The sequence below is a fragment of the Hemitrygon akajei genome, chromosome 5 (genome assembly GCF_048418815.1).
Source record: "Hemitrygon akajei chromosome 5, sHemAka1.3, whole genome shotgun sequence".
Lineage (NCBI taxonomy): Eukaryota > Metazoa > Chordata > Chondrichthyes > Myliobatiformes > Dasyatidae > Hemitrygon > Hemitrygon akajei.
The window spans coordinates 66191041-66205388 of record NC_133128.1 but is presented as its reverse complement, the minus strand read 5'-3'; the positions used below and the strand labels follow the sequence as shown (position 1 = coordinate 66205388).

The window sequence follows — 14348 nt, the reverse complement described above, 5'->3', positions numbered from 1 at the left end:
GTGAATAATTTTGATTGAATACACTGGATGGACATTTAATTAATTGTGGTAGGATCTACACCCTTATGAGGTGACCGGCGGCACCTTAGGTTAACTCTCATCCAGCAATGGTGGTTCCCTCATGACATCACTGAAATAGAAGTCTAGATGTTGTGGTCGAACTGTGACTTCCTGACTTAGACAAGGATGCCTCTTGCTGAGGAAGCAAACCAGGGTAAAGCGTGGTATAGGGCACAAGGTTTCAACATGAAAAAGGCCACCGCGCACGCCAGAATGAATTGCACATTTGAGTGGGAGTGTTGTGTTCTGTGTGTGGTAAATAAAGCAGTTCATGAATGTTAATTCTCATCAGCATTCAGCCAGTTAAACATCACCAGTCTGTCAAATCTTTCCGCACCTCAGCAGCTGTTGTCATGGAAACGGTTATTTCTGAGGTCTCCTCCTGTGGTTTTAGATTTATTGTCTCCTGTAAATGGCTCATCATCAGGGATTAGGATGGCTGGATTTATCATTAATAAGTTGTACTCAAACAGACTGATATAATATCCCATTAATACAAGCTGGAACATGCATATAAATGAAATGGGGAAGAACTGATTATTTCAATGCAACATAAATTTTCAAGAAAAAGTCCTTTGAGTTCTGAAACACAATTGCAAAGTAAATGTTCCATTGAACAATACGAGTGAAAGAAGCAGCTTTAGTTCTCTTGTGCTTCTATTTTTTAGGTATCAAAAAATCTGCCTGATAAACAAAAAGAAATAGAAGAAAATTTGAAGGACTTGGCACTATTTCAACAGCAGATAAACCTTCTCACACTCTGGGCTTCTACTACCAAGTATCAGTTGGAATCATACAAGCAAGCACCATCACCAGAAGTCTTTGATATTCAGGTAAAATATTTCTGTACAATTATCTCTGTCAAAATTATGGAATTATATCAATTACAGTGTCTCAGTCCACGTTTCATATCGTGAGGCAACAAGACATACATTCCAACAATATAGAATTCTGTGAACTCTTGAAATGCCAGTCGTAACCCCTTTATTTTGGAGCTTAGTTTGACTTTGTAGAAACAGCCATCGTGACCTTCAATTTCATGCACGTTTATTAAACAGAGGTATTTTCTTAGCGAAAATTATTCGAGTCTTGGTCTGAATATATGGAGATGTTGGTAAAAACTTAACACAGCAGGCTTGTGTTTCATTCAGCAAAGTGAAAGTTTATGAAATTCAGAATTGCAGGACATCAGTTACTCTTCCAGGAAATTTCAGCTGAAGTAGATAACAGGAAAATTGGAACAATGTGAAGTTGATGGTGAAGTTTATTATTTGTACCATTCCAATAAATTCAGTGGCAGCAGTTCAGGAGTATATTTTGAATTAATCTAATACCTAGACACCACAGAATTCCCAGAGCACCCAAAGCAAGATGGAACTAATTTAGTTAATTTGGACAGTTTGATTAATATTTGTGGTTGGAGTCGATTTGGATCTTCATCTAAATGTGAGATTACTTAACATCTAAGTGAAGTAAAAACATAATTAGAAGCAATCAAAGTGCAATTTAAAACAAATTATTGCCACATTGACCTGTTCATGATATCCAGGACTCTTCATATTTTTATTTCTGCCAAAAGATCTGAACTTGATAAAGATAAAAGAGACTGCAGATGTTGGAATCTGAGGCAAGCAACTGCTGGAGGAACTCAGCTGGTCAAGCAACGTCTGTGGGAGAAAAGAATTGCTGATGCTTTGGGTCAAGACCCTCCATGGTTGCTGCTCAACCTGCTGAGTTTTTCCAAGCAACACAGACAAAATGCTAGAGTAACTCAGCAAATCAAGCAGCATCCATGGAGGGAAACAAACAATCGATGTTTTGGGTTGGTCAGGAATGGAAAGGAATAGGACAGTATCCAGGATAAGAAGGCTTCTCTCAGTTCCCTCTCCCTTCACGTTCCGCTGCTCAGCTATACTTGGGGCAACTTACAATGGTCAAGTAAGTTACCAACTTGCATGTCTTCGGCACCCATAGGAACCCAGTCGGGGGTAGAATCTGTAAAATTCATGCACAGAGTACTCCAGATCAGGATTGAAACCAGGTCACTGCAGTGGCTGGGTTTATGCTCCACTGTGTAGCTTCTTTCTCTAACTGAGCCTTAAAATAATGAATACAAGAGATTCTGCAGATGCCAGAAATCTCGAGTGAGAGAGAGAGAGAGAGAGAGAGAGAGACACACACACACACACACACACACACACACACACACACACACACACACACACACACACACACACACACACACACACACACACACACACACACACACACACACACACACACACACACACACACACACACACACACACACACACACACACACACACACCCCTTTGAAGGAATAACTAGTCAATGTTTTGGGCCAGACCTTCATTGGAACTGGAAAGGAAGGGGGCAGAGGCCAGAATAAGAAGGTGAAGAGAAGGGAAGGAGTACAAACCAGTGATAGGTGAGACTCGTTGAGGGGGAAATGAGTTGGTAGGGGGGAGGGGGTGTAGAAGAAGCTGCTAGGTAATAGATGAAAAAGACAGAGAGTTCAAGAAGTAAATTAAGAGATGTACAGTGGACCATAGAAAAAAGGGAAAGGAGAGGGAGAACAGAAGGAGGTGAAGGGCAGGTGAGAAGAATAGAAGGGATGAGAGGGCAATCAGAGTAGGTAATGAAAAGAGAGGAGAGGGAAGTAATAATCAGAAGTTTGGATTGGAGGCTATCCTGAGGGAATATGGGGTGTTGCTTCTCTTGCCGAGTTTGGCCTCATTGTCTGTAAAGGAGGCTGTGGACAAGCATGCCAGTAAGGAAATGTGCTTCTCCAGTGGTATGTTTTCCAGAAGTCAACACTATAAGCTCTTTTACTTCTCGCAACCAAAGTCACATTTCAACATGTTCATCTGCTTCAGTTGAGAGGATCTGTAATGAAGAACTAGTAACAGGTTATTGAAGAAAAAGAGGAAAGATCACAAAAATCTTTTCAATGAATTGAAGGTTGGGGTATTTTGGGGTGATTATTAGTTGAGATAGGGATCTTGATACCTTTGAAGAAAACGTTCAGTCAGCACCTGAAATACTGGAAGGTGCAGAAGCTATGGAGGCATTATGGGATATTAAGGTTAGTTTTAAAATGCTGAGCCAAAAAAAATTAGCAAAAAGACAATATTTAGGTTCCTTGTTAAGTAGTCTTTGATGTAATAGCTATGTATTATTAATGATTCATAATGTTTTTGTTTAAAATATTCACTTCTATGTAATTATTGAGACCTGCAATGTTAAAAATGTGAAGGACCTTTGGAATACCATTTGGAAGTTAGTGCATTCATTTTATTTCAAATTTCAGGTTTGCACTTACACAATCACAGTCATTTGGTTCTGGTGTGATTTAGAATTGCACATGGTTTTTAAGATTCACAAATCTGTTCTGAAGAAAGAAATTTCTGTTCGGCATTACATTTTCTTCCTGTGGCTTGAATATTGCTTTGTGGTGTGGAAAGAGCACTACATCAAAAGAAGTTTAATAAGTTGTAGGATGTGGGCAGGTGATCGGTACAGCAGTCCAGTAGGTTGGGCAGCATGGTAAAATAGCAGTTACGGTCACAGTTCACAGCGCCAGTGATCAGCAAGCAAGGTTCACTTCCTGCCGGTGTCTCTAAGGAGTTTGTATGTTTTCTCCATGACAGTGTTGGTTCCCTCCGTGTTCCCCAGTTTCCTCCCACATTCGAAAGATACGAGCTGGTTATGGGCATGTTATGCTGGTGCCAGAAGCATGGCACACTTGCAAGCTGCCCTGCACATCCTCAGACGGTGTTGGTTGTTGAAGCAAGCAATACACACTGTATGTTTCGATGTTTTGATGTACATGTGATTAATAAAGGTGACCTTTAATCTTTGCTTAACATCCCTGTGTTTGCCATCAAGCGTTCATTTGGTATTGATGGAAATGAGTGTACCGCAGTGTACAGTAATGAGTTGAATGAAATGTATATCCTGTTTGAGATATAGATAAAGCTGGAATTGCTCAGTTGGTCAGGCAGTGTTTGTGGAAAGGTAATTCGGGTTGACAATCTGAACTCCGTTTGATCTTATTGTCAGGGTTAGTTATCAAAATAGTTGCGCAACAGGACCCCATGCCCAGAGTCAAGAAATCCATATTAGCAGCGCATTTGCTAAAATTCCCCACCCAGATCCCATGACATAAATTGGTCTGAGAGTTAATGAATAGCTTTGATTGATTTCTACTTTATGCTGACATTGCCAAGGTAATTGACAGCTATAGAAAAGCAGCAACTTATTAACACATGATCTTTAGCAAAGAACAACGTGCAGTGGCAATGTTCAGCCATGGTGCTGAGAAAGGAATGAGCCTATTAATTGGTGATCTCTTTTCCTATCATCCATCAGAGCAGCACATGATGGCTCCTACCAGTCCCATCCTGCTTTCCTGCCATTTGCTATCAGAGTTGCCTGTCTATCTGTATCCAGGGTGCATGTCTGCTTAAGAAGGTCATGTCTATCCACAAAAGGATATTTCAGCCACTCAATGGAATCTGCATAAGTGTTGTTCTGAGCTCCACATTTCGAAGGTGCATCAAACCAATATGTTCTATTGGATAAAGTGGATAAATTGGATTAACCTCTGTTATTATTGTCACTTTTCCTGTGCCATTACAATGACAATGACGCAAAACGAGGAGGTGCCTCACTGCATATCAAGTCGATGAGTCAATGTTACAGAAACATCAAATAAAATCACCTTCTTTGAAAAGTTGTTTTACATAATGTGCATTAAACTATAAAATATGCACTGATGATAGGCAATGCATTGGGTAAAGTTAGCTGCAAGACCAAGTCAGGGAATTCTGAGATTTGGTGCAGTAATATTGGGAGGCATAGTCTCTCCAGAAAGAAAACAGCCAACAAATTCCTATCAACTTCTTATTTGCACCTGTACCTTCTATATGGTTTGATTAGATTTAAAGTTCCACGTTAATGCCCAATCTAACAATAACGTCTCCTTTTGACACTTATATAATTAAGAATTCATTTGGAATCAAAACAAATGTGATAACTTTTCTATAAGCTCCTGCAGGTGCATTGGAAATCTTGGTTTATCCAGTATGTGTTTTGAGCTATGAATAACAGGGTGAAAAAGTGCCCGCGCTGATCATCTGCAAAGCCTTTTGATGCCCTAGCTACTGTATTTTCCAAAAATAACATATTTACTGTGTTGAATTTTCTGCTCTCATATCTCACCTGAATACATTTCTCTGCAGTCATCACCAGCCATCAGAAAAATGGGCAGGGGGGCACCCTATTGAAACATCAATCACATGTGTTCTTGAGGCCGAAAACTAAGGACAAGGAGTAAAGAAACTGGTCCAGCAACATAATTTTAAGCTAATCTATGCATGTTTATGAAGTACAAAATCAGTTTTGTAAAAAAATAGCTTATCTCCCACCAGACAGTAATGTAAACCCAAAATGATCTTTCCTGCAACAAGATCTTTTCTGGTTTCGCTTCTGCATCATACCCGTGCTATTGTAGTATGGGTTCCGGAGTTTACTTATTTGTTCTGATGTTTGTGGGTTTAAAGTGGTTGTTCATCTTTATCTAAAAACATTATTTCATTAACTTTGTACAAAGAAATTTAAGTACACATGAGAATACTGGAGTTACTCAGCAAGCCAGGCAGCATCTATGAGGAGGATTAAACACCTGACATTTCAAGCCGAGGACTTTCATCGGGACTGTAAAGAACAGGGGAAGCCAGAATAAGAAGGTGAGAGGAAGAGAAGGAGTTCAAGCTGGCAGATGGTAGGTGAAGTTAGGTGAGGGGGAAGGTAGACAGGTGGGGAGATAAGATGAAATGCGAAGCTGGGAGGTGACCGATGGTAAAGGCTGAAGAAGAAGGAATCTGATCGGAGAGGAGGGTGGACCAGGAGAGAAAGGGAAGAAGGAAGGGCACTAGATTAAACATGAGATGCCACACATACAAAATGCTGGGGTACTCAGCATGTCAGGCAGCATATATAGGGGGAACCAGTCAGCATTTCAGCCAAAGACCCTTCATCAGAACTCGAACACTGGATAATCTTGCACTCACTTGGTTGCTTGATTCAGCAGCCATGTTCTCAACTCTGTACCTGCAGTCTCTGGATTGAACTTGCATTGCAAAATATCATTGCCATGCTTCACTGCAGTACTGCAGGGGAATCATATTATCAAAAGTTTCATGTTTGCATGTTAAATCAAGGCCACATTTGCCAATTTGCACAGATAGGTCAGTAAAATTATCTTATAGAACCACTAAAATTAGAAGAAGAGGGATTTATACTGGTGTCCGGCTAACATCACAAATTGACAAACAAGTCATTTATTTCATTGCTGTTAGTGGAACCTTGCTGTGTGACAAATCGCTTGTCACATATATCCACAAAACAAAGTGACTCTGCTTCAAATGAAAACAGAAGCAATTCATTAGATATAAAAATCTTTGAGAACATAGTATTGATGTGAAAGGTGTTTTTGTAAATGCCTATAAAGGAACCAATGCTGTTGGTAATTGCTACTGCTGACTCTGAGCTCAAATGTACTGTCGCCCAAAATAAGTTCATGTGGGTTGATGCCTACTTGAATATATGTTTATTATATAACCTCATGTTCAGCACAGCGCGATTGCCAGTATTTCTTTGCCTGTTCCATGCGATGAAAATTGCAGTGAGAAGCATGTCCTCAGTGATGGATGCCACCGTTTTGAGGCATCGCTCCTTGAAGATGTCCTGGATGTTGGGGAGGCCATTGCCCATAATGGAAATGGCTGAGTTTGCAACTTTCTTCTGCTTATATTGATTCACTGCAGTGCTCCCCGCCTCCCATACCACACAGTGATGCAACCAGTACAAATGCTCTCTAAGGTACATCTGTAGAAATTTTCAAGCACCTTTGCTGACATACCAAGTCTCTACAAACTCCTAATGAAATATAGCCACTGTCATGCCTTCTTTGGAACTGCATCAGTATACTGGGCCCAGGATAGATCCTCAGAGATATTCACAGCCAGGAACTTGAAACTGCTCACACTTTCCACTTCTGATACCTTAGTGTGTGTTCCCTTGTCTTACGCTTTCTGAAATCCACAATCAATTATTTGATCTTACTGACAATGAGTGCAAGGCTGTTGCTATGACAGCCCTTAGCCAGCAGATCTACCTCGCTCCTGTGTGCCTTCTCGTCACCATCTGAAATTCTGCGAACAATTGTCGTGTCATCAGCAAGTTTATGGATGGCATCTGAGCTGTGCCTCACCACACAGTCGTGGGTGTAGAGAGAGTAGAGCAGAGGGCTATGCACACATCCCTGAGGTGCACCCGTGTTGATTGTCAGCGAGGTGGAGATGTTATTTCCGATCTGCACAGATTATGGTCTTCTGGTGATGAAGTTGAAAATCCAGTTGCAGAGGGAGGTATGGAGGCCCAGAATCTGGAGTGTTTTCATCAGAACTGTTGAAATAATTGAATTAATCACTGAGCTGTTGTCAATAAACCGTGTGACGAGCTAATGAGGTCACATAGGCTTAGACCTATAGTGGTGATAGGCAAATTGCAATTGATCCAGATCCATGCTGAGAACATGAGTTGATTCTAGCCATGACCAACCTCTCAAAGCACTTCATCAACATAGATGTGAGTGCTACTGGACAATAGTCATTAAGACAGCTCACCCTGCTCTTCTTTTTGAAGCAGATGGGAACTTCCATCTGGAGCAATGAGAGATTGAAAATGAATTTGAACACACCTGCCAGTTGGTTGGCGCAGGTTTTCAGAGCCCTACCAGGTACACCATCGGGGCCTGTCACCGTGCGAGGGTTCACCCTCTTGAAACGGGTTCTGACATCTGCCTCCAAGGCAGAGATTACAGGGTCCCTGGATGCTGCAGGTGTCCTCACAGCTGTAGTTCTACTCTCCCTTTCAAAGCGTGCATAAGTGCCATTGAGTTCATCTGCGAGTGAAGCCTCACCGCCATTCATGATGTTAGGTTTAACTTAGTGGGAAGTAATGGCCTGCAAACCCTACCAGAGCTATATGCAGGACATTTATACGGAAAGGTGTCAGAAAAGCGACAGCATTTTCATGAAGGGTCCCACCCACCCTGCTCATGGGCTGTTTCTCCCACTCCCATCAGGGAGAGGGCTACCTAACATCCACCCTAGCAGCACCAGGCTCAAAAGCAGTTATTTTCCCCATGCAGTAAGGCTGACCAACCCCTCCAACCACAAACCCCACCCATCACAACCCCTCACCACCACTACTTTATCACTTCCTGTCAGAGTCACCCTGTGTACAGACACTTCTGTCACTTGATGTATGTACAGTACAATCAGTCTATGTATATATGCTATCTTATCTATTTATATTTTTTGTGATTTTCGATTCTTGTGTTGTATATCTTATTGTTTTTTGTGCTGCATTAGACCCAGAGTAACAATTATTTTGTCCTTGTTTGCACTTGAGTACTGGAAATGACATTAAACAATCATAACTTTACAGAGGGTCAAGTTTAGTTGGCTCACAGCCGGGAACTAGAATCCTGAAGGTACTAAAAAGCTTTCAGTGGCAGGAATTTCAAGGGAATTATTTAGTCATACAAAAGGGTTTCTTTGTGATGGTGTAAGTGGAGTGAGAATTGCATTTTAAATTGGCTCAGAGTCTGAGGCAGAGATCTCATCAATTAGAGCAGGATTGCATTCAAGGCAGTTCAGAGGTGGTCTGCAAATGATGAAAAAATTGGCTTATAAGGAAAGATTGAGCAGGCTGGGCCATCCTCATTGGAGTTTAGAACATTGCTACAGAACGTCCTTGAAACACACTTGATTCTGAGAAGGGGTTAACATCATAGATGCTTGGATGTTTTCCCTGTAGTGCAATTGAGAACAAGGAGTATATTTTCATAACAAGAGGTCACTCATATGAAGCAGAAATGTGGGGACTACTATTCCTCCTCTGTGTTTGAAGAAACTTAGTTGGAAAAGTAAACGGTGAGGGCTGGTAAATCTTTGTAATTCTCTTGCACATTGAGCCCAAGAGGCCACATTATGAGATGTATTCATGATCTTACTGAACGATGGAACAGTTTTGAAGGACCAGGTGGGTTCCACATGCCACTTCTCTTGTGTTCTTATATGAACTACTTGGTTCAGCTCCAAAGAAGGCCTGGAAAAGGGGATGGATTCAGGGCAAAATCAAAGTTTGAATTGTATGATTATATTTGTCTTCATCTTCCCTCTGATTGCATTTTGAGACTTTTTGTGTTTAGTCAGTCAAACATATTTTTCCTTGATAGTGGAATGGTATTTCCATCATAGAATACATTTGTTCATGCCACAGTTTTGGCCATTGTATGCAACTAAATTTTGTTAGAATGCCTGGTTATTAAACTAACAGCTGCAGTAAAAATTTCATTTTGCAGATATATTCAGTTGGACAAATTGTACAGAATTTTCTGTAAAAGAATAAAACATTGATCTAAAAAGGGTTAGAACTGAAATTAGGTTTGAGTTGTAGATTGTTATTATGTTTACATGAACGATTCTCAAGATGTAATATGATATGCATCATTTCAAGGACTATCTCTTTCTGAAATCGTATATAATAAAGAATGAGGATCTACTTTCATTCTCATGCAGTAGATGGGTAAAACACAGAGTTTTGTATCATGCCCATGGATTTCAGGAAAGCCTACAACAAAGTATAAGTTACCACTAATAAAGCATAATGGATTTGGAATTAGTTCAGGATGAAATATCATTTAACGTTGATTATACCAATAAATAATATCCATGAATTATGACATTTTCCAGCTTACTTTGTTTTCACCCAAGTCACTTCAGATTCAGTGGTGGGGCTGTGGTAGTGTCTCACAGTGCCAGAGGTGACGATTCACACCTGACCTTGTGTTCAGTCTGGGTGAAGTTTGCACATTCTCTCTCTGTGACTGTATGGGTTTCCTCTGATGCTCCGGTTTTCCCGCAGATCCTAAAGACACATGTTGGAAGTTTAATTGACTTCTGTCCATTTCCCTGAGTGTGTAGGTGAGTGATAGAATATAAGGAAAGTTGATGATAAAATGGGGAGGGGAGGGGAAAAAAACCAGCTGATTAAAGTAGCATCAGTGCAAATGGGAAGTTAATGGCTGGTGTTGATTCAGTGGACCACAAGGCCCATTTATTGGCTGCATCTCTCTGTGTGACTCTACAAACAAGCTATAATTATCCCCTCTAATATAATAAAGAGAGAAATCTATTATTTTTGTTATGATTGATAACTGATAACAGGAGTTTAATTAACTTGTAGAGAGGATGGCATTTTCAGATGTCTTGTACAAAAAAAATATTGATTTGTGCTTGCTGCCAGGTGGCTTTGGCCAGTAGCACATTCTAGGAGTCTATAGCAAGAGGTAAAATTGTTATGTTGTAGATAAACTTTGATCAAATCACAGAGAGAGGATCATGGAAATATGTTTCTCTTAATAAAATGTAAATGCAGAGGATGAGAGTGTATCCAAGGAGAGAGAGAGAACCTCTCCGTCTCTGATCCCCCCGATGAGGACCTCTGGTTTCCTCCTCCTGTACTCAATAATCAGCTCCTTGATATTGCTGACATTGAGGGAGAGGTTGTTGTGGTGCAGGTTGTCACAAGTAAAACAAAGTGAAGTGTTTTATGAAACCGGTGACACATTTTATTGAACTCCATAAGCTAAACACAAAATTGCACCTAAAATCTTTATGTAAAAATGTCATCACATCAGACCAGCCTCTTAAAGTGAACCCCAGCTCAATGCTGGTGGTTATGAATTATGCACATTTCACCCAATTACGTTACCCTATATGGGCTTTCCCAGAATTCACTAAAACTGTCATTGGAGCCTTTCTGGAGCTGTGACAAGCTACCCAGCTCTGGTCCTAATACTCTATGGGTGGAGGATTAGCTGGTGCCTCTGGGTCAGGAATGAAATCACCTGGTACTCGTAACAGCTGCCCATGTACCAATTCAGCCACGGAGGACTACAGGTCCTCTTTTGGAGCTGTTCTGAGCCCCAGCAGGACCCATGGGAGGCAATCATGCCAACACATCAGTAAGGGAAGCCCTCAGAACAGCATTTAACGAGTGGTGAAACTGCTTGCGTAGGCCATTGGACTGCTTTCTTGAATGTCCTCAGTGGTTGGGAGGTTGTGCCAACAATGGAACTGGCTGATTCTGCAATTTTCTGCACCCTCTTCCAACCCTCTACCTTAGAGCTTCCAAGCTGTAGTGCAACCAGTCTGAATGCCTGCTGCTGTCCATGTATAGAAATTTGTTTGAATCTGTGGTGCAATAATGAATCTCCTCAAAATCTGAATGAAGTAGAGCCATTAGCATGCCTTCTTTGTAATAGCATCAATGTGTTGGGCCCAGGATAGATCCTCCATAATGTTGACACCCAGTATAGAAAACAGTGTGTTTTCAACTGTGTTAGTCCATATCCTGAAGATATCTTATTGGACAAGTTCAGAACAATTTTAAGAACTTTTTGTGAGCTGCCTTTAAAGGTTAGGAAGAATAAGTTCAATAGGCCATTTTATTTTTCTTCTTGATTGAATGGACATTTTTGTCAAATTTCTCAACTGTAAGTTGTTCACTTTGTAAGACATGAATTTGAAAAGTTGCTAACATTCAGGATTGCTTTTATAATCAAATATAATTGAATTGGAACTACTGCTTGTGTTGTCTGTCACTGAGAGGTGATAACAAAAAAGTAGAACCCACATTTTGTAGTTATGTTACCAAATGCAACATTTGATTATAGTGCAAAAATTAAAGTTTCAAAAAGTTTGATATGCACTTATTAGTAATTCAGCATAAGGAGGTTGTTGGAACATAATCAGAATCTGTAAATAAATGAATCCCTATATATAGCTTTATTGATTGTTTCACAGTGATGTATAATTTTAATCTAATTCTGGTTTTAGGAGACAGAAGAAGGAGTACTAGCCAAACAGGCTGATGTGGCAGGCATATTTTTCAAGGCACAGAATTTCTATAAAGACAAACCAATTCCTCAACCAATAAAGGTAATCTCTTAATTTTTTGGTCTTGTATTTTAAATATTGAAATTGTTCTAATGAAGTCCTTAAAGTCTTTAACTTGGATGCCAAGATTTTATCTATTGAAATAAAATTTTTCAATGATATCTTTGGGGAGATGATTTAGTGTTGGATTAAAATCAGTAACTATTTGATGAAAAAGCACCTTTCCCTTGAGGAACGTAGAATGAAAATGAAATGCAATATAAGCTAGTTCATTTAGCTAGTTCTAAAACAAAAGATGTTTTCAGTATTTCTTATTCTCCAGAGGTTTGTGTTATTTAACCATCAATTTCACACCAGTCTAAATTTGTTTATTTCTTAAAATGAAGAAGACACACACAGACTGAAGTGAATTGGTATTGGCTTATTATTGTCACATATAGAGATACAATGAAAAGCTTAACTTGCACACTGTACATACAGATCAATTCTTTATACAGTGCATTGAGTTGATTGGTTGTCCGTTGTATCCAGTGATGACAGATTTGTGCAGCTCTTCTTTAGATGTGAACTGCACATAGAAACCCGAGCAGGAGAGTTTTTAAAGTGGAAACGCTATTGCACTGGGGCAGTTCCACTCTCTGCATCTTAAAAGTCTGGGTCCAGTCAAACAAGTTGTTATCACAACTGGGGTCTTCCTTGGCTGTAGCGATCACCATGACTATTTCTCTGCCTTGCCATGCCCTTTGCTGTCCACAAAGCATTGCAGAACCGCCTGCCTTGCTGTTGGATCTCATTATTAATCTCACTGCCCTGTTCACTTGAGCTGAGTTTGCATTTTAGGACAAGCATGTCCCTATCTCAGCAGGATATGAGGACTGCTGGCTACCCTCAACTACTTTTGCCCACCTGTCAAAGCTATGTACCAGGATGGGGCCGCTGTCATGTGCAAACAGCAACTTGGAGCCACAGGTGACAGGTGAGTGTCCAGTGGGGACCCATAGGTAAGTGAGGTGCTCCAAAATGGACACAACAAGCCCTTTCACCAAAGCTGCTACCCCTCCCTGGACACCCCGTACACCCCACAGTTAAGTAATGTAAGGTAAAACATTAACAAAGCAGAATAGAGTGTAAAAGCTACAGAGAAAATGCAGCACAGGTAAACAATAAAAGAGTATGATCATAACGGGGTAGATCATGAGGTCAAGAGCCCATCTTATCAAACAAGAAAACTATTTAATATTCTTATAACAGCAGGATAGAAGCTGTCCTTGAGCTTGGTGGTACATGGTTTCAGGCTTTTGCATCTTCTCCCTAATGGAAGAGGGACGAAGAAAGAATATCTGGGATGGCCGGCTTCTGGGACAGTTGGAATAAATCAATAACAGAACATTTCACCTGATTCACACCCAGAATTAAAAAGTGGTATAATCATCTGGGTGAGATACAAATGTGTTAATATCAGTCATGGAATTCCCCATGAATCATCCAACCTGTGCCACACAGTTGAAACACAGAATGTGTCATTCTACATTTACCTTACACACAAGACGTGGAATTTTTTTGTGGAGTATCTCGTGGTCCCTTTGTTTTCTCGGTAGAATAATTAAATAAGGAGAGGCAGAGCTTAAAAACAAAATATTATTCATTGGAGGCATTAAAAAAATCATCTTATCAGTCAACTACTAACATTAGCATTCATTCATAAATGCAACAATTTTTACATTCATTTATTTTCTGAACCCTTTGTTGGAAGGTGCACTTGATACCTCTGAAGGATCCAATCCAAGTACTAGTAATCCAATGTCTCACTTGCCAAGGTGGTCCTCACACACATCTTGTGCCATATCTGATCTACAGCATAAACTACCTCCATCAATTTAAATAAATTGCTTTATATCTTTTGGAAGACTGTCTTTTTTTGTGTCACTTTTACTAAACTGCCCACTTTTTATGTGGTAACACGTTGTCCAGTAATGTAGTACTAATGATTATACATCCAACTGACTACTATCGAGCACAGCACTCAGTTGCAGCAATTTTTTATGTCAGTTAATTCCTAAAGCTCTCCATCTTTGTGTCTTTGTATTCCATATAGCATGACATTCTGTATTCTACTCTGCCCCACATGAGGGACTGGACTTTCTCTCTTTCTCTTGCTCCTACTGCCATTTTTTGGGATGTTGTAAATATTTCTGTATTACCTCTGTGATTTTCAACTCTTACTTTGGGTTG

General features: G+C 40.2%; 1 protein-coding gene across 9 annotated transcripts in view; it reads left to right on the top strand.

The window, feature by feature from the left end:
- The window catches only part of dmd (dystrophin), a 1932045-nt gene that overhangs the window by 1448950 nt on the left and 468747 nt on the right, over nt 1–14348 (top strand). For all 9 annotated transcript variants that reach the window (XM_073045659.1, XM_073045653.1, XM_073045656.1 and 6 more), the window contains 2 exons: nt 729–893; nt 12057–12158. In XM_073045659.1, the coding sequence (XP_072901760.1) occupies nt 729–893; nt 12057–12158 (267 nt within the window). The remainder of the gene's footprint in view (nt 1–728; nt 894–12056; nt 12159–14348) is intronic.